General features: G+C 40.1%; 2 protein-coding genes across 4 annotated transcripts in view; both read right to left on the bottom strand.

Moving 5' to 3' along the window:
* The window catches only part of PIP5K1B (phosphatidylinositol-4-phosphate 5-kinase type 1 beta), a 306,505-nt gene that overhangs the window by 225,286 nt on the left and 62,122 nt on the right, over nucleotides 1-19,097 (bottom strand). The window lies entirely within an intron of this gene.
* Nucleotides 1,354-5,697, bottom strand: PABIR1 (PP2A Aalpha (PPP2R1A) and B55A (PPP2R2A) interacting phosphatase regulator 1). The gene has a single exon (XM_001093235.5). It carries the CDS (start codon nucleotides 5,691-5,693, stop codon nucleotides 4,704-4,706), a length of 990 nt encoding a protein of 329 aa, XP_001093235.1. The 5' UTR covers nucleotides 5,694-5,697; the 3' UTR covers nucleotides 1,354-4,703.

Here is a 19,097-nt window from a genome sequence, read left to right as displayed (position 1 = left end):
CGCTGCCTACCTCCCAGCTCTGGAATTCTGGGCAAGTTACTTAGCTTTTCTGTGTCTCCATTTCGTCATTTATAAAATGAGGATAATGATAGCACTTGCCTCAGATGATAGTGATAGATTAAATGCATTGATACATTTGCTTAGCACTTAGAACAGTCCCTGACACATAGCAAGTATTTTATTATTTTTATACAAAGGTCATTTCAACTTTTAAGAAAATTTTTTACTTGGATGGCAAGTTACAGAAGCCACAAAGAACTCTGTCTTGGCTACAGTGAGCAATCTGACACAATTTTTTACCAAATAAGTGGAACTCAAGGCTTGCCTTCAGCCCTGATTCTCTAACAGCCATGAAAAATGTGGGCAAAACTCCTAGAGTGAGAGACCTACATTGAGACCAGATTCTCTATACTTTGTCATGGCTGATAAAGCAAAGCCCTGAAAAGAGTGGTCTAGTCCATAAGCTTCTGCTCCCTTCTCTTATCCTCAATGCCTCAGCCAATCACTCAAACGACACTTTCAGCAGAACCCTTAACTGCTTCACACACTGGGCTTTACCTAGCACCTACTTAACCAATTCCCAAACCTAGTCAATCCAACCCACTTCCTTGTGCCTGCCATCCAACTGCAACCTGGCATCCAACATAGCATAATAAGCCTTCTACTCATCCTTAACTTACTCCTTTAGATTCTCATAGAGGCAACATTAAACCTTTACTGCACTCAAGCTTCCAAATGATCTGTCCCTATTCTCATGTATCCTAGATTCCTCAATAATTGGAAAATAGGCACAATCAGAAACAAATTCTACTTTTCATATACCTACCTCTATACCCCTAAACCCCTGCAACAACAAATCAATTCAACATTTACGGATACCTTTGCCTAGCCTTTTCAGTCTCCTTCCTGTTTCAGAAGAAAAATAAGTTTCCAGACCTCCTTTCTAAGGCCAACTCTTTCTTCTGTTCTCTGGTGCTACTCAAGAAATGATCATCATCTTCTTGGTTCAATTGTCTGGCAACCATTCCCCTGAATCCCACCTCTGTTAGATCTTCAAAATTGTTCTACTAATCTATAAACATACCCTGAAAAAAAAAATGTTTTCAGACCTGTTTTCCTCATTTAAGTCTTGATTCCTTCCCCAATTTTATTGCCAAATAAAGTGGTCTCTTGCTACAGGTATGTAACTGATTGAACTCATAAATGTGAATCACTGGAAGGGAATCTGATACAAGTTATTCTTGATTACAATCAATCTTTTAAGTACGCTTAAGGGTCCTAACATCCAGCAGCCTTGGATTTAATGATTCTTAATTATTTCTCCCATATATACTGTGTTTTTAACAAACATAATAAAGGAAAATATACCAGAGGTTTATTATATATGACAAACTGTACTTTAAATAAATGTTGCTATTGACTTGAGGACTTCTTGCACAAAGTTTATAGATTACCAACACTAATACCTTAAAAATGCTTTTTGAAGGATAATTCTTACACGAGCTAAGTAAGCCCTTAGAGTCTACAGAATAATGATGGAAGTTATGAACAATGTTATGATCATGAAAATTGTCCATATACCCTTAGAACCTTATTTGATTTAAAAACTTCCCATCTATATAGAATAAGCTTACAGAAATAAATGTTTCCATACCCTCTAGGAAAAGGATCTAAAATAGGAGAGAATAGGATGTATTTAAGGAAGACAAAAGCAAGCCAGTGAGGGCAAAGCACAGAAAACAATGGGGGAGGAGGGAAGGACCAAATTCCTCAGGGCCTCCTAGCCCAGAATTAATACATTTTGGCATACTCATGAGAACAGGAAGCAAATGAAAAGCTTTCAGTTGGGAGATGGAAGGATCAGGTCCACAATTTTAAAAGGATGACTCTAGTCGCTGTATAGAGAATGAAAGGATAGCCGACCAGAGTGAGTGTGATGAGCACAAGTGGGAGTTAGCAAGTTGCTTCAGGAGTCTAAGAGGGAAATGCTGGTAGCCGGGACCAGAGTGGCAATAGAGGTAGAAATAAGGAGATAGATTCCAGCTGATAAAATCAGTAAGACTTGAGGAATGATTAGACATGGGAGAAAGAAAAGAAGAGAGGTATCAAGGACATGTTGGTTTCCTGCATTTATATACATATATACATGGAAATGCCAGTAACACATCTTGTACAATATATACCAAGTTGTTAACAGAAGTTACCTGTTGAAAGGGAAGATGACTTTTACATAGTTAAAAGCAGACTTTTAAAACCACATACATATGTACACTGTTTAAATATTTTATAATCAGCAGGTATACATTGCCTTCTACTTAAACTCACGTGCAATTTGCCTCCCTGAAAAGGATAGGAATGGCATTTTAGGGAGAAGGAACAATCTATCCCAAAGCACAGATACATGAAAGTATGACATATTTAAAGAATATCAAGTGGTCTAATGTTTGTAGAATAAGAAAGACAGACATATACGGGAACAGAGATGAGGAGAGGATTGAAGCTATTGCAGAATATGGCCAGATCATAAAGAACCTTCTATCTGAGGCTAAAGAAATCATTCCTTAAAGAGTAGGAAATGGGGAAGCAAATGAAGTTTTCAAGCAAGAGGGTGAAAAATATCAAGTTTAAATTTTAGAAAGATTTCTCAAGAGGCAGTATAAAGACTGAACCAAAAGGAGACAGAAAACAGCCTGGGAGATCACTCAGGCAAAAACTTAAGGCAAAATCAGGGGCAACAGATAGAGAAGGGAAGAAATTTGAGATTCATTTCAGAAGTTGACAGGACTTGGTGATTAAGCTAATCCAACAGAGAAAAGGAAAAGTCAAAGATGCTTCCATGATTTCTAGTTTAGGAAATTAGTGATGACATCAATTGAGATAATGCAAGAATAGGTGAAGTGAGAAGATTAACAATTTCTGTGTTGAAGATAATGAAGTTTAAATACCTCTGGAGGCAGGGCAAGTTACCCAACAAGAAGTCAGACTATTTAAGTTTGAATTTGAAGAACAAGGTTGAGAATGGGAGCACATGAACACTATTACTCAGAAGAGAGAATTTTAAACCTGTGGACACAGTCTTACCCTCAATGCAATTTCACTCCATCTTGAGGCAACCATCAAGAGTTGACCAGTTCCATTTATTTTCATAGTCGTAAAAATTCCACAAAATTGTTAGTCTCTGTAAGTGATAACTTTAAAAAGTCAGAGCTTTTGTCTTGTTCTGAGTCATTTTTCCCCTTTCCTCTTTGTATGCCATTCTTTCTGTCAAACTATCTAGTTAAGGAAGCTATATGAGGTATAAGGAAGAATATTAAGAAAATTTTGTTATTCTTATTGTCTTAATTGTAAAGGCAAAGAAAAGAACATTCGACTATTCTACCTTTAGCAAAACCTAAGTTAAATAATGATTTACCTATGTGACTCTCCACTAATTTTCTCTTGCAAATCATCACCCCTTAATTAATGGACATCCCCAAGGCAGTCAACTCAAGCTGTAGCTTTAACCACAGAGGTTAAACAATTCAGTCCTGTTGTTGCTGTCAGAAATCCAAGTTACACTGTACCTTTGTCTAATCAATGGTGCCCTACTTTGGTGGGAGATGAAGGAAGGGACCTGTTGGCAAGGAAACAGCTGCTTCCTTCCTGAACAAGGGAAAACCAGTAAGGTGACAGATGGGCAGAGCAGAAAAGTAGCCAAAAATTGCTCTGGCTCCTGGTTGGCAATAATTTTTGGAACTGAGGCACAACTGAATATTTTAAAGTATATCAACAATTGAGAGAGAGTATTGTTTACCTGGGCGCGCCAAAGTTCAACAAGCCTTCCCACACATTTTCTACATTTGAAAAACTTTTACGTTTGCAGTAGTACAAAGAGCTTAGCCTTAGCCTATGTACAGTGGGCAAAGACTGCAAGGCACTGTCCCATTTCACTTTAGGATTGCACCCAAGCAAATGCACTTTCTGGTTAAAAAAAAAAAAAAAAAAAGGAAAATTTTTATTTTCTCTATAATATAGTTGTATGACTGACTAGAATTACTATTAAAATCTCATTAAAAATGTTTTCCTTAAAAGTTTACTTTTATATACTTAATTTGAAAGGATTTGTTGCAAACTTTTATAATTTGTTCTCTAATCATTCCCCCTCCCACCCACTTCGGTACCCAGAAAACTAAATATCCAAGAATTCCTGGGTAAAACAGACAACCACTAGATTGATATAACTAACGTATTTTTTTTTTAAGCTGTATAGTTCTTCATCAAATGGAAATCGGCAAACCACTGAAAATAACATTAAAAATTAGTGTGGGCATGAAGTATGGAATTTTAAACATCAGTTTACTATGCTGATTAAGTCAACATTTATATTTTCATCAGAACTTAATAATCCCATAAATAAATAGAGCTCTCAATTATTTAAAAAAATCAAGGGATAACATATGTATTTAGACATAGTAGCAGCGTAAAGATGTATGCTTCAACACACTTATTGGGGAAACGTCTGAAAATATTACTACACTGAATTCAAAGGTATCCGCAGGAACCTGACATAGAAGTTCTCTAGAATAACATCATTTCAGGAAATTTCAAAAAAGAAAAGGGGTCGAATAGGAAATAGCCTCAAATTAATTGACAAAGTTCAGTGTTTGCCCCAACTTGATTATTCTCTCTCTCCACTGCAAAAAGAAAGTCTCAGGATGAGTGAATCACTTAGACGAAAGTTCATCTAGTGGAATAAATGGAGAAGCCGCTTGGGCAGGTGACACAGGAGAGTCGGTGGTAGTGCTGACTTTCGCTGGTGAGTTACAAGAAGATCCGGCACTGCTGCTGTTTCCATCAAGGGTATCCGAAGATACACACACACCAGGATCTGACAGCTGTGCAACGTCAGAAGAAAGCATGTTGGTGATGCCCTGGAAAAATCTCTTTGGCTGATAATCAGTTTCCATTTCACATTTTCTTTTCAATGGTCCAAGAACACTTGGTCTAATGCAATTGATGGGGCTCTGGCTTCTCCGTGTGGTAAATCGGGTCGTTGGGCTGGGAATAGGGCTTGGAGGCAATCCGTTGCTACTTACAAAACTTTGCAAGGATGGCGAAAAACACTGCTTCCCAATTCCCCGAGTGGGTGACGGTGCCGGTGACACAGGAATGAAATCGATGCGCTTGGGGGAGGCGGATTTCTCCACGTCGTTGTCACTCAGGCTGAAACTTTCCTCCCAGGAGTGGCTTATCTGCATTGCGGTCTGCACCTCCCGTTCGTGGACCGTCTCTCGGTTGATCAAGTCCATACCCTCTTCTTGTTTGATCTGGTGCAAGCGGCTGCTGTGCATGCGGACAGGGGAGGCCGGTAGCAGCAGGCCGTGGCGGCTCGGGAACGTTGTGCTGTTCCGCCTGGCGCTCGGCGCCTCGGCCTGGAACACCGGCGAAGTGTCACTGAGGCCGTGGATCAGGGGGGCGCTGTTAGACCTCCTGAGGCCCCCGCCGCCGCCGCTGCCGCCGCCCTCCGCCGGGCTCCCGCCCGTACCCGGAGGCAGCTCCAGGTCTAGCTCCATCTTCTCCTGAGCCATGTCGGGGGCAGGGAGGCGGGGGAGGTGCTCAGTCAGGGACCTAGGATTCCCATTCCCCGCAGTCCAGGGCCGCCGCCGCTGCCGCCGCCACCGAGAATCTGTCAGCGGGCTGGCCCCTCTGCGCATGCGTACCCCTTCGCGCAGGCGCTCGCGATGTCCGTCCTCGAGGCGCCTGCTTTATGCGTAATATCTGCGCGGCAGTGGTAGGGGAGGGGCGAGGAGTAGTCGGGCCGCTAGTCCGTATATTCCTTCAGCAAATAGCTATTGAGCGCAAACTGGCATTGACGAACGTCAATAAGATTGTCATATTCTGGAGTACATATTTATAAAACGAACAAAGCCCTGAAAGAGAGGCCCATGGTGATGTGGGGCTGTATGACGGGGAGTGGCGCTTGCGAATCAGGGAGGGCTTCCTCGAGGAAGGAACAGTGTCCTGAAATCCGAAGAAGTGGGCGAAATGGGTGCGATGTAAAACTTCGCAGGAAGCGGGAAGCAAGGGCGACCCAGCCAGGTGGCAGGCGGGAACCAGGAGGGGAGGAGAAAGTGTGGCCTGGAGTGGAGAGTGAGGGCTGGCGTGACGTGAGGTGGTGGACCAGACCACATTCTGGTCTTTATCTTGAGAACAATGAAAACTTAAAGGGTTTTCAAGCATGGGTATAATAGCAACTGAAAAGCTCACTGGCCTGCAGTCTGGAGAACAAATACTGGGAGATTAAAACCTTACAGAAAAAAGGCCAGAGAGGATGGTAATTTGCACTAAGGTGACAGTGTGGAAGTGGAGATGGAGAGAAAAGTAAATGAGAACTGTTTAGGTTAGGGGAAAAAGCCAAAACCGGGGATGGTACTGATACTGATTTACAGTCATAGTTCCAGCACAAGCATATGTGTGAAGTATGAAGGATTAAAGGAAAACCAGTAGGTCCTCACATTTTAAAAATAAAAACACTATTCTTGGCTCATGTAATTAATATGAAACCTTGATAGCTCATTAAAAGTGAGTTTATTTGTTCATTTATTCAGTCAAGGTTTTTTTTTTTTTTTTCCAGCATACTTACTATGTGCCAAACACTGCTAGGAAATGGGCCCTAGTCTGAGAACTTTTAATTCTTACTGAGGGGAAAATACAGAAATAAACGCAGGCTATTTTCAGATAGTGGTAAAGCCTTAGGAAAAACAAGATGGTGTGATGGAGCACTACTGATAGAAGGCAGCGGACAATTAGAGCTGAGATCTAAATGACAAGCAGCAGCAAGTCACGTGGACATCTGGGGAATGAGTATTCCAAGCAGAGAGAATAGCAAGTGCTAAGGCCCGAGGCAGCCATGAGTTTGTTGAGTAAGCGGAAAAAGAAAGAAGGGCAGTGCTGCTGAAGCATAAGAGCGGCGAGTGTTAGCAGAGGGTAAGAGTTGGATCTCATTCTGAGTATGATGAAAAGCCACTGGAGGGTTTTAAGCAGGGGAATGATATTATCTGGTTTATGTTTTAAATATCACTTAGGCTCTGTGGAAAACAGGCTGAAAGAGGACCACAGTGGAGGCAGAAGGATGAATTCAGGGCCTATGGCAACAATACAGGTAAGATTCTTGGACTAGGGTTGTAGCAGTGTCAATGGGGAGAAGTAGAGAGACTGAGGCTATGTGTTGAGTTAGAACCAATAGGATTTGCAGATGGATTAAATTTAGATTGTGAAAGAAATAGATTATTCAAAGGGGACTCATAGCTTGTTTTATTTAAACTGGTGAGATGGTAGTATTATTTACTGAGAGAGGAAAAGAGCACATTTAGAGCTGTAGAAATTAAGAGATCTGAAGCAGAAGAACAGAAGGTAGAAAGAACCAACATTTTCTAAGTGCCTACTCCCTGCTAGGTACTTTAAACACTCCATAATCCCACTTAATCCTCACTGCGTAGATATTGTTATGCTCATTTTGTGAAGGAATGATTGAAGTTCAAAAACTGCAAAAGGTACTACAGTCAGTACACGGAAGAACAAAGATCTGAACCAATTTGAATCAAGGACTCATTTTGAAAACCTGTATTGTTTTCTCTGAATTTCACATGGATTAAAGAAAGAGAATTTCACATGAATTAGAGAAGGATGGCTAATTCTGCGATGAAAGAAAGGTCTAAAACCAAAGTTGGGAAAGGCAGAAGAAGGAGATAGATTTGGGAGACCAGGCAACAACAGAACCTAACAGCGTGGATGTGCAGAGGATGAACAGGAGACACAAATGACTGAAGTTCAACTGTAAGTGGCTGAAAGCATGCTACAAATTATTCAATGAAAACAGGAGAGAGGAGGAAATGTCTACAAAAAAATTAATATTAGGTAAGTACAAAAGAACATTAAATATAGAACTCACTTTATAATACCCACAGCATATTACTGTTAACTTGCATATTACTAAATTATTACCAATGTGGCTCAAATGTGCCAGATATTGTTCATCCATGTCTGGATAAACATAATAATTACCTTTACTAATAAAACACAAGGATGGTGATGAGCCCACAAAATGAAACATCTATGCTATTTGGTTCTTGCCTGAACACACCTATTAGAGATCTTAGCTGGTTTCCCAGTTTCTACCCTTGTCCTTGTAGAGGTGGGGACAGAGAATTGACTGACACTTCCGGTCCCAGCACAAATATTAATACTGACTGAGAGGCTTTCATAACTGTTCCTTATAAAAAGCAATCGCAGTTCTCAACACCAAGTGTACATTCGCATGCCCCTTACTCTGTTTTTATTTTCCTCCGGAGTACCACATGACATATATGTATATATTTTCTTGCCTCTTTCTCTCCTGAGAAGGTAAGCTCCACAAGCGAAAGACCTTTGTTTTGTTCTCTGTTATATGCTTAATATCTAGAACAGGGCCTGGCACATTGTACTCAATAAGTACTTGTTGAATCATTGTGTGAATGCATGATAATGAATGAAAGGATGGATTAATATAGCTTTGTCTAAAAGGGAAGAGAACTCTACTATTTGAAAATCCAGTCTAACAGGCTTTTCTACACTGATTCTAGGAGCTCCATACCTTGATATATTTTTTAAATATCAGGAATATTATTATTATTTAGAGCGCCCTCCAGCCCATGCAAGTGTGTTACTGGAACTACCCATTATGTGAACTAAGAAACTGAAGCCCTAGGTTTTCTTTCTTTTTCAACCATATGCTCATAAAAATTTGATAGAATTAAAATGTTCAGTACTGAGGATTCTAGGCAGTGTTTAATATATTGAGTTACTTACTTCCTTTCGAAGGAATCAAGGACAAATGAGAGAAAATAGCAGCCATAAAATGCAATGTAGCCAGCTGCAAATGAATAATGCCAGAGGCAGGATCCAAGGAACCTCCCTGGCTCACTTCCCCCTTCTGGTTTCACTCCATAAATTAAATATCACTCTTAGTCAAGATTCCTTCTCACTCTGAAGCCACAAAACCAGACATTTATTCAATAGTTAAACTTTATTGTGATTAACATTAGATTTTAAAGCAAAAGATATAACTTATTTTTAGGTTAAAAATAAATAGTTTAGGGCCAGGCGTGGTGGCTCATGCCTGTAATCCCGGCACTTTGGGAGGCTGAAATGGAAGCACTGTTGAGCCCAGGAGTTCATGACCAGCTTGGGCAAGAAAGACCCCATCTTATAAAATAAAAATAAATAAACAGCTTAAAAATGAGCAAAACAATATCTAGTATTGGGACAGAGTCCCAATCTAATATCTAATTTATAAGATCACAATGAGGAATAAGTGGGACTAGAATGTTTAAAGTGACTAGCAGGGAGTAGGCACTTAGAAAAATATTATTATTAGATAGTTTTCTTTTAACTTCTAAGGACAATTTTTCACTATTAAATTTCCAAATATATGACAAGGCAAATTTCCACCTCTGAATCCAAACTGAATGAATGTAAAATACAAAAATGTGTGTATGTGTATAATCTAAGATGGGCTGGCAAATACCTCAATATTCCACATTAATTAGCATCAACAACCTACAGTAAAAATATTGCAGAAAAAACTGTGCTCTAAAACCATAGGAACTTAGGGTTAACTGTTACAACCACTTAGGAAAAATGTTTTGCTGTACCTATTAAAAGAAAATATATTTATAGCCCACGACTAAGGAATCCTGCTCCTGACGATATTACCAAGAGAAATGAGGGCATGTCTACTAAAAGACATGCATGAGAATGTTTCTTGCATTATTATTATTTGTAATAGCTCCAGACTCAAACAATCATAATTATACAATGGAACTCTTTACCCAATAACATGGATGAGTTACAATATAATGTTGAATGAAATAAATTAAGTACAAAAGAATACATACACTATGACTTCAGTGTTATGAAGTCCCAAAACAGCCAAAACCAACTTAGAAGTCAAAATACAGTAGTCCCCTCCTACCCACAGCTTCGGTTAACCTATGGCCAACGTTGGTCCAAAAATATCAAATGGAAAATTCCAGAAATAAACAATTCATGAGTTTTAAATTGCATGCTGCTGTGAGTGAGTGGCATGATAAAATCCGGTACCATCGCGCTCCATCTGACCCGGGATGTGAATCATCCCTACAACCAGTGTATCCATGCTGTCTATGCTCCCTGCCCATTAGTCACTTAGTAGCCATCTCAGTTACCAGATTGACTGCTGTGGCAGTGCTTCTGTTTGAGTAACTCTTATTTGACTTAATAGTGGCCCCAAAGCACAAGAGTAGTGATGCTGGCAATTGTAATATGCCAAATAGAAGCTGTAAAGTGCTTCCTCTAAGTGAAAAGGTGAAAAAAAAAATATGCTGAGATTGCTAAGATCTGTGGTAAGAACAAATCCTCTATCCATGAAGTTGTGAAGAAGAAAAAAGAAATTTGTGCTAGTTTTGCTGTCGCACCTCAAATTGCAAAAGTTATGGTGACAGTGTGTGATAAGTGCTTAGTGAAGATGGAAAGGGCATTAAATTTGTGGGTGGAAGAAATGAGCAGAAAGCATTCCAATTGATAGCAATGTGTTGCATCAGAAAGCAGTGAGCCTATATGAAGATTTCAGCAAGGGATCCCCTGAAATGAGTGACACCAAGCCACTTACTGCAAATAAGTGATGGTTACACCGATTTGGGAATAGGTTTGGATTGACAAATATAAAATTTACTAGAGAGGTTATGTCTGCCAATGAAGAAGCTGCTGCCACATTTCCAGCAGAGCTGAAGAAGTTTATCAAGGAAAAAAGATACTATCTGAGTGAGACTTCAATTGCAATGAAACTGGCCTCTTCTGAAAGATGTCCAGTAGAATCTACATTGATAAAAGTACAAAAGAGGCACCAGACATAAAACATGGAAGGACGAATTAGCTCTAGTACTATGTAGCCATACACATATAGTATTTGGTTTCTGCGGTTTCAGGCATCCACTGGGGGTCTTGGAACATTTCCCCTTGGATGAGCGGGGACTATTATAGTGGTTACCCTTAGGACTGACTGGGAGGGTCTACAAGAAAATGTTCTATATCCTGATCTGTGTGCTAGTTTACACGGGTGTACACATATGGAAAACATTATCAAAATATTTGAAATGTATACACGTTTCTATATAAAGTTGATCTTAAAATGTTCTTGATATGGACAAAACCACCATGGAATGTAAATGGAGAAGGAGAGAATAGGATAAGAATGTATGTACTTCAATTGGAAGGAAGATACCTTATTCAAGCACTAACCAGAAATCTAAACTGGAATGCTGAGCTTCCAAATCTCTCTGACAGACAACAGTATCAGTGGAAGAGAGCTAACTTGACAGTAGAGAGAAAAGAGAAACACACACACACCCCTAAAGTTGCATTTCATTGGGGCCCTAAACACCAGTAGACTCCAGCAACCTCACATAAACTCTGAAGACTTGTCTGAATCCAGTTACAGATCACCAAGAATAGAACCATCAGCTTTTCTTGGCCCTGTTCCCACAGTACCCTTAAAGTTAGTTACTTCTAAGAAAGCAATAAGGAGGAAATGAAGCCCATTTTATTGCCTTTTATTTTCTCAACTGCAAGCTTTGTGTATTTTGTTCAAGCAAAGTCGGCTCTGCTGCCTTCTCAGTGGTATCCTCCTAGAATAATTCATGAAATGGAACAGAATTAAAGTAGCATCATAGGAACTCAGCGTGGGCTGTTAGAACATATGTGAAGAACAAGAATTGTATTTAAGGACACAATTCTGGCCACCAAGAACTTATTTGGTTATTCTGATGAAAAAATAATAGATGATCTCAGAAATTTACCAACCATTCAATTTACAAATAATTATTGAGGGCCCGTTAAGTACAGACACCCTCCATGTTATCTACCTTCAAATTACTTAATCTAATCCTTTAAACTTCAGAGCAACAGCAAAGATTAGAAAATCAAGGTAGAAGTGTACAAAGGGGCTACTGAGCCCTCTCAACTTTGATAAACTGAAAAGCCATCACACCACTGCATGGAGACATATCCTTCTTGTGGAGACAGTGAACAGATAGAAAGGGGCCTCAGAGACTTGATGGAAGAATCTTACAGGCTAGGCCCTCAGCACAATTCAAGTAAACAAGTAATTGTGGACTGTAGTTACTTTGTTCAGTTTTTTCCATGGGGGACTATAAAGGAAGATATTAAAATAGCCATCTAACCCCCAGTCTCTAATCCCTTAAGTCTTTTGAATAGAATAGAAAACAGGATTGATATCTCTCCTTGTTCCTCACTGTCCATTTTTTGGTGCCTTCTCTTCAACATTAAAACCCTCCTAGGCCATAATCCAAGAGTATAATTGATAGCCCTTTCTTTGGTGAAATGCTGCTCTCTGCCTGTCTGCTATCCTTCCCTTGAAGGATTAATCCATTTGTCAACGGGGTGGGGGAACTGTTGGCTTTATGGATAATGTATAAACTTTAAAACATGCAAAGGCTGCAAATCTCGTTGGATTTATATACTTGGACCTTTCAGCTGGGTGGGTGTTTGGGAAACTTAAGAGGTCAGTGCATTAGTACACAGAAAGACCACAGCAAAGAAAGAACCAAACTTGGAGTCAGATTATCGTACTTGCAGTAGTGGGACTTTGGGCAAGTCTGTCAACCTCTCTAGGCTTCACTTTTGTCACTTATGAAGTGGGGATGAAGCCTTTTCGTTGTAAAGATAAAATAATGTGGTGTCCATAAAAGGCCTTGCAAACAGTAAAGGCCTATAACAGAGTTCTTTATTCACATATTCAGTGCCATGATCACAAAATGATCCTACCCTTTTTCTACCACTCTTACCAGAAGGCTTCCTCTGTTTTCTTACTTTCAGTTTGATTCTGTGGAAGGAAATTCTTCGTCTTCTTCCCTAAGGTTATATAGTAATTATAGAGCTATACGTTTTCTGTGGTCTAAAAACTATGAATTGGAAGGTTCATATACAAGCAGGCACAGTTTCTGAGTAGGATAATTGGGCAAAACCACATTTCTAAGATCTTTGCAGCAGAATCTGTGCGTCTGGGAAGAGAGATGGGCACTGGGGCAGAGAGGCCATCAATAACTAAAATGTGGCTGGATCAGTGAATACTATTCCCTGCAGCAAGCCATTTGTTAATCCCCAACAGTAGCGGCTACCCTCCCCAGTAGCGCTGAACTTTTCAATTGGGACTAATCCCAAAGGCTTATTCTTATTTATTCACTTAAAACCCCATTTTGAATTACCGCTGTCATGTCACCATCCTTCTTGGCATACAATAAACTGCAGGGGGACACATATTTGGCTGTGCCTGACAAACAGGTTGAACCCAGCCTCTCTCAGATAAAATAAGAAGAGCAAAGAGGAAGAAACGGAGAGAAGATTCAAGAAGTTTCGGTAGTTACTATTCCTTAAGGTGTGTCTTTCCCTCCACGTAGCTGACATCTAGAGAGATGTTTGGAGGAGCAGGTCAAATGTTCAAAAGAAGTTTGAAGCTGCTGCTGCAAACCTAGAGATTCATAAGCAACATGCCTTAGGGAAATTTTTTGGTTTTAGAAGGTGACAACTTTACAGCCAAGAATTCCTTAGCCTCTAAGATGCTTTAAGATAAAAAGGCATATTACAGAGAGAGCGGGCAGTTTCTTCTCTTTTCATGCAGCTTTCCTTTGAGCTAAATATGACCAGTAAATGCAACAAAAAGAAAAAATATTAAGGGTAGGTGTGTTCTAATTCCTCCTACCCCATACAGATTTATAAACTGAATACAACTGTATTTCAGTATCCACAACTTTTTCAACTGTAGCTCAATTTGATAGTAGGAAATGAATTTTTATCACCCACAGAGTTCAGCCATCTGAAAGTTCCCACTTACTAGGAAACGGTACAGGTTTTTTTTTTCTTCACTCTGCTTTTGGAACTAAAAGTCTAAGATAGTAACCTTCTTCAGCCCTTGCAGTTAAGACACTTTTCATCAGACAAGGCTGTCTTATCATTATCATTATCACACCATGGTAGTTCACACCCAGCAAGGGCCTATGTGCCAAGTACCTTGCTAAGTATTTTGTGTATATTAACTCATTCCATTTCTAGGATTCTTACCCTCATTTTATAGATAAGGGAAATGAGACACAGAAAGGAGAGGTTAACTAAGTTGCCTCAGGTGACAGTAGAGGAATTTGAGCCCAGGGGTCTGGCTTCAGAAGCTGAGCTCTTAATCATCATTCCCTATTGACACACATGAAATACAACTGGGTTTTTCCAAGCTGCCATTTTCAAGGTGTTCCAGGTTTTCTTTGAAGACTGTTGGTGGAGTTGAGGTATACAGGATAGCCATTCTGCTTATCAGAAAGATAGATGAGGGGTCCATATAATTGTATGGGCTTACAGATACTAGCGAGTTTATAAAATTAAGCAATTAGTAAATGCCCTATTTGTCCCAAAGCAGTTGTGAAAACTAATGCAAAGGGATAGAACCACAACATGTCAGATCTGAAAGGGACTTTAGAAATCACCCTCACTAACTTTCATCAGCAGAGAATCTGAGGTTCAGAAGGAGCCAATGATTTCTTCAGGGCGAAAAAGGCATCCAAGAGAGAGCTAGGATGGTTGATGAAGTCTGTAAGGATTGCTCCCTAATGTTTGATCTCTAGATTCCTCTTTCACTTCACACTCTTTCTCTATGAAACAGCAACCACTCCCATGGTTTTAACTATGATCAATATGCTGATATCTCTCAAATTTCTATCTCTAGATAGGGCTGACATCCAGACTGTCATAGTTACTTATGAGACATTTCTACTATATGTTCCACAGATTCTTCAAACGCATCTACACATGAACTCAGTTCTACCCCAAACCCACTACAGCAGCAGTCCCCAACCTTTTTGGCACCAGATCAGTTTCATGGAAGGCCATTTTTTCCATGGGATGGGGTGGGCAGTGCAAGGGGGATGGTTTGGGGATGAAACTCTTCTGCCTCAGATCATTAGATTCTCATAAGGAGTGAGCAACCTAGATCCCTCACATGCACAGTTCACAATAGGGTTTGGCTTCTGTGAGAATCTAATGCTGCCACTGATCCAACAGGAGGCGGGGCTCAGGCAGTAAGGCTCGCTGGCCTGCCACTCACCTCCTGCTATGTGGCCTGGTTCCTTACAGGCCACGGACTGGTACCAGTCCACGTCCCAGGGGCTGGGGACCCCTGTGTACAGCACTTCTTTTGAGCATAAACTGCACAACAATCTCTCCAGACAACCAAGTCAATACTCAAATTATTCTAGATCCTTGTCTCCTTCATCCTTATTTTAACCCTGAGAAGTCGGACCCCAGCAAGGTGCAGGAGGACTGGTGGCAAACGGCAGGAAAAGAGACGAAGAGAATCATGCCCCTCCTTAGGAGCTGAGCTTTTTAATTTGCCACTCCCCTTCCTGAGGGAGAGGAGTAAGTATAATGAAGTCGGAGGCTTAGCTAATTACATAGCACTGGACACTTGGGATACCAGCTTGAAACAGTGATTTGACCTGGTAGTGGGACATTTTATTGCCTAAGAGTGAGCAGAAAGAAAGGTTCTTGAATTTTCATTCAGAAGCCAGGGAAGACCTTTCCCCACTGAATACATTTATAGGAAAGGGCAAAAACAAAGAGTATTTCTGATTATATTCCATGAGTGCTGCTTGTTGCATAAAGAAGGACAGAGATCACTTGTCAGAAATGCTGAAGAAATAACGATTGTGGATTTTTCAGGGGTGGGGGCAGGAACTGGTGATCTGGAGAGAGAGCTCTAGTAGACAGCCTAGGAAAGAAGGTGTGGAAAACCCAGATGAGAGGAGCCACACGGTAGGCAGGTGGTAAGAAACTGGAGGCAGTGAGATAGGCTATGTTTTCGAGAATTTGTCTAATTCAAATTGACAAAGTATTTTTCAAGTTCCAACTGGGTACCAGGTACCCTGCTAGGCATTTTCACGAAGAACTAGAGGAAAGCAAGCAATGTCATGCCACTGTGACAGGCCATGGAAGTGTTCTTGAGGACAGAATTTCCTTAAACATTTGTTCTTTCCCCAGAAGTAACTAGAAGTAAGAAAAATACCGATGATACAAAAGGAAAGACAGATGGAACCAAAACCCTAGAGTGTACTGAGGGCATAGAAGTAAGGGCAAAATTGACCAGACGCGCTGGCTCAATCCCAGCACTTTGGGAGGCCAAGGCGGGTGGATCACGAGGTCAGGAGATCGAGACCATTCTGGCTAACATGGTGAAACCCCATCTCTACTAAAAACAAAAAATTAGCAGGGCGTGGTGGCAGGCACCTGTAGTCCCAACTACTCAGGAGGCTGAGGCCGGAGAATGGCGTGAACCCGGGAGGTGGAGCTTGCAGTGAGCTGAGATTGCACCATTGCACTCCAGTCTGGGCAATAGAGCGAGACTCCGTCTCAAAAATAATAAAAAAAAAAGAGCAAAATTATAGGTTATAAATATTTATTTATTTGAAGTCTATAAAATAAACCTTAGCTTTAGATTGGCCAAATCTGGGGAATTACATTGTTCTTTTCTCATAAATAATAGCTAGTTACACTTTCAGTGTGCTGCTTATGTTTAACCCAACCCATCATTAACAACATAAAAAACATCTGCCCTTCTGCAAAAATGAAGGGAAAATGCAATTAATGCTACTGCTTTTCGAATACCTAACAAATCTGGCCATCAGATGTAGAAAAAAATCACAGTATAAGTGACAGTGAAAACCTGTCCCATTTTTCCTACTTAATTTGCTCTTGGAAAATGTAAAATCGAAAGGCTCAATTAATCTTAATGATATGTCACAGAACAGAAAGATCTCCCTGGGCTAAAAAGCATTCTGCACATGCCTCAGAATTCAAAAGAAGGAATGAATTGAGGAAGATGTAGACAATGGTCAGTTCCCCACAAAGATGGCCTCTCAATCTTCTTTTTCAATTTTTAAAATAATTTTTCAATTTAAAAACTAATACAGGGGAAACAGGGATGCATTACTGGGAATAAACAAGTTGTACATTTACTGAGGCTAACATTTCATCATTTGTTCAAATGCTTCCATGGCTTTTCCCAACAGGGCAACTATGCCTAGCTAATTTCTAAAAGTACTGTTGTATGACCAAGAGTGGAGAAGGTTTGCCCGCTATCTTTACTTTATTATCAGCACCAGGGGTTTCTATTGAAATGCCTCCAAGGGCCAACAGATAGATAACTAATGGGTGACAGCACTGAGAGAATAGAGCATTTGCACTTAACAGACTGGAGAGACCCAGGCACCTAAGGGTGGCTGACAGCCACTGCTCAATTCCACCCAACAGTTGCCCTTGCAGAAATGGATGCCATACATTGCCCAAGCTTCTAATTTTTTAATAGCGGTAAAAAATCTAGATTTTTAAAAATGTGGATGCTCACAAATTGTAGATGTTCAACTAAAAAACAAATTTAAAAGTAAAACATAGGGTAGACCTAATCAAAAGGTTCTAAAGGCTGTCTTAGGCTCTGAGGACAAGCTGTGACCTCTGACAACCCATTCTTCTCTCTCCTTACTTTACAGTCTGTGCCTTCCTTCCCCAGGACTGTGAATTCCTCTTCTGCCCCTTGATGATCACTGCTCCATAAAGTCCTTTGTCATTTTTATTTATACCCAACTCCTGTCTCTGGCTACATGGTCTCTGAGAAAGGGCAGCCACTGTGTCTTATAGGTAAAGTGTCCTGCAGCGCTTAGTTGTAGGGCCTAGTGTATGTCACATACGTATGAATGATGGTGGAAACTTCGGATCATGTATACATCCACTTTTTCCTTTTCTCCCCACTTCTATTCCCACCTGCATAGTTGTAACTAGCCATTCATCTTACTGATTTTTCTTGTTGTTTCCAATAATTTTTCAGTCGATTCTTTCTAGCTGTGCAGTTGAAATATCTGCAAATAATGTTAACTTTGCAACTTCCTCCCAATATTTATGTCTATTATTTCCTTATCTCCTGACTGGCACCTTCCGTGTAAGGTTTATAATTTCAGTGAAAGTCGGTATTCTTATCATATATTTGATTTAAATGGGAGTGCATTCTACTTCTTTTACTAAGTTTTAATTTTTTTCTTTTTATTTGGGAATATGTGTCAGATTTTTTTTGTTACCATAAACTTATTTTATTTATTCCTTTAAAAGTTCATTTTAGTGGTATATAATTTAGTGCAATAAAATTCACTCTTTTAAATAATACAGTTCAGTTAGTTTTGACAAACTTGAACAGTCATGTAACCACTGCCCAAATTAATGTACTAGTAGATGTTGAATTTTAGTATTTTTGGCACCTATTAAGATGACCATACAGGTTTTTCTTTTTTCATCTAATATGTGGACTAGATTCTCCGAAATTGAGCCAAGCTTAAATTCTTGTGATGTATCTACTTGATCATGGTATTATTTAATGCATTGCTAAATTATTTCTTTTTCTTTTCTTTTTTTTTTTTGACAGAGTCTTGCTCTGTCACCCAGGTTGGAGTGCAGTGGTGCAATCTCGGCTCACTGCAGCCTACGCCTCCCAGGTTCAAGCAATTCCCCTGCCTCAGCCTCCCGAATAGATGGGATTACAGGTGTGCGCCACCATGCCTGGCTAATTTTTGTATTTTTAGTAGAGATGAGGTTTTGCCATGTTGGCCAGGCTGGTCTTGAACTCCTGACCTCAAGTGATCTGCCTGCCTCGGCCTCCCAAAGTTCTGGGATTACAGGCGTGAGCCACAGCGCCCGGCCTGCATTGCTAAATTCTATTTGATGGTATTTTATGAAAGGGTTTTACATCAAGATTGATCTGCAGTGTGTGTGCACATACAGGCACATACCAATGCCAGCTCTCTTTGTGAAGTTTTGGTACTAAGATCATTCTGGTATCTTAAAAAATCTTGAAAGTCTGTCTTTTGCTCTATACTTAGAAAAAGTTGAAATAGTAATGTGACCATCTGTGAAGTTTACATGGGGCACTCTAGTTTATACTGATTCTCTCAATTAAAGCTCCCTTCGATAAACTACATAGTTGCCCTACTTAATATCAA

The sequence above is a fragment of the Macaca mulatta genome, chromosome 15 (genome assembly GCF_049350105.2).
Source record: "Macaca mulatta isolate MMU2019108-1 chromosome 15, T2T-MMU8v2.0, whole genome shotgun sequence".
In the NCBI taxonomy this organism is placed as follows: domain Eukaryota; kingdom Metazoa; phylum Chordata; class Mammalia; order Primates; family Cercopithecidae; genus Macaca; species Macaca mulatta.
This window is presented reverse-complemented; position numbering and strand designations above follow the sequence as displayed.

What these genes read in the sequence shown, in the direction of transcription:
- PABIR1 (XM_001093235.5), bottom strand. Translation starts at nt 5,693, where the DNA reads ATGCGCAGAGGGGCCAGCCCGCTGACAGATTCTCGGTGGCGGCGGCAG.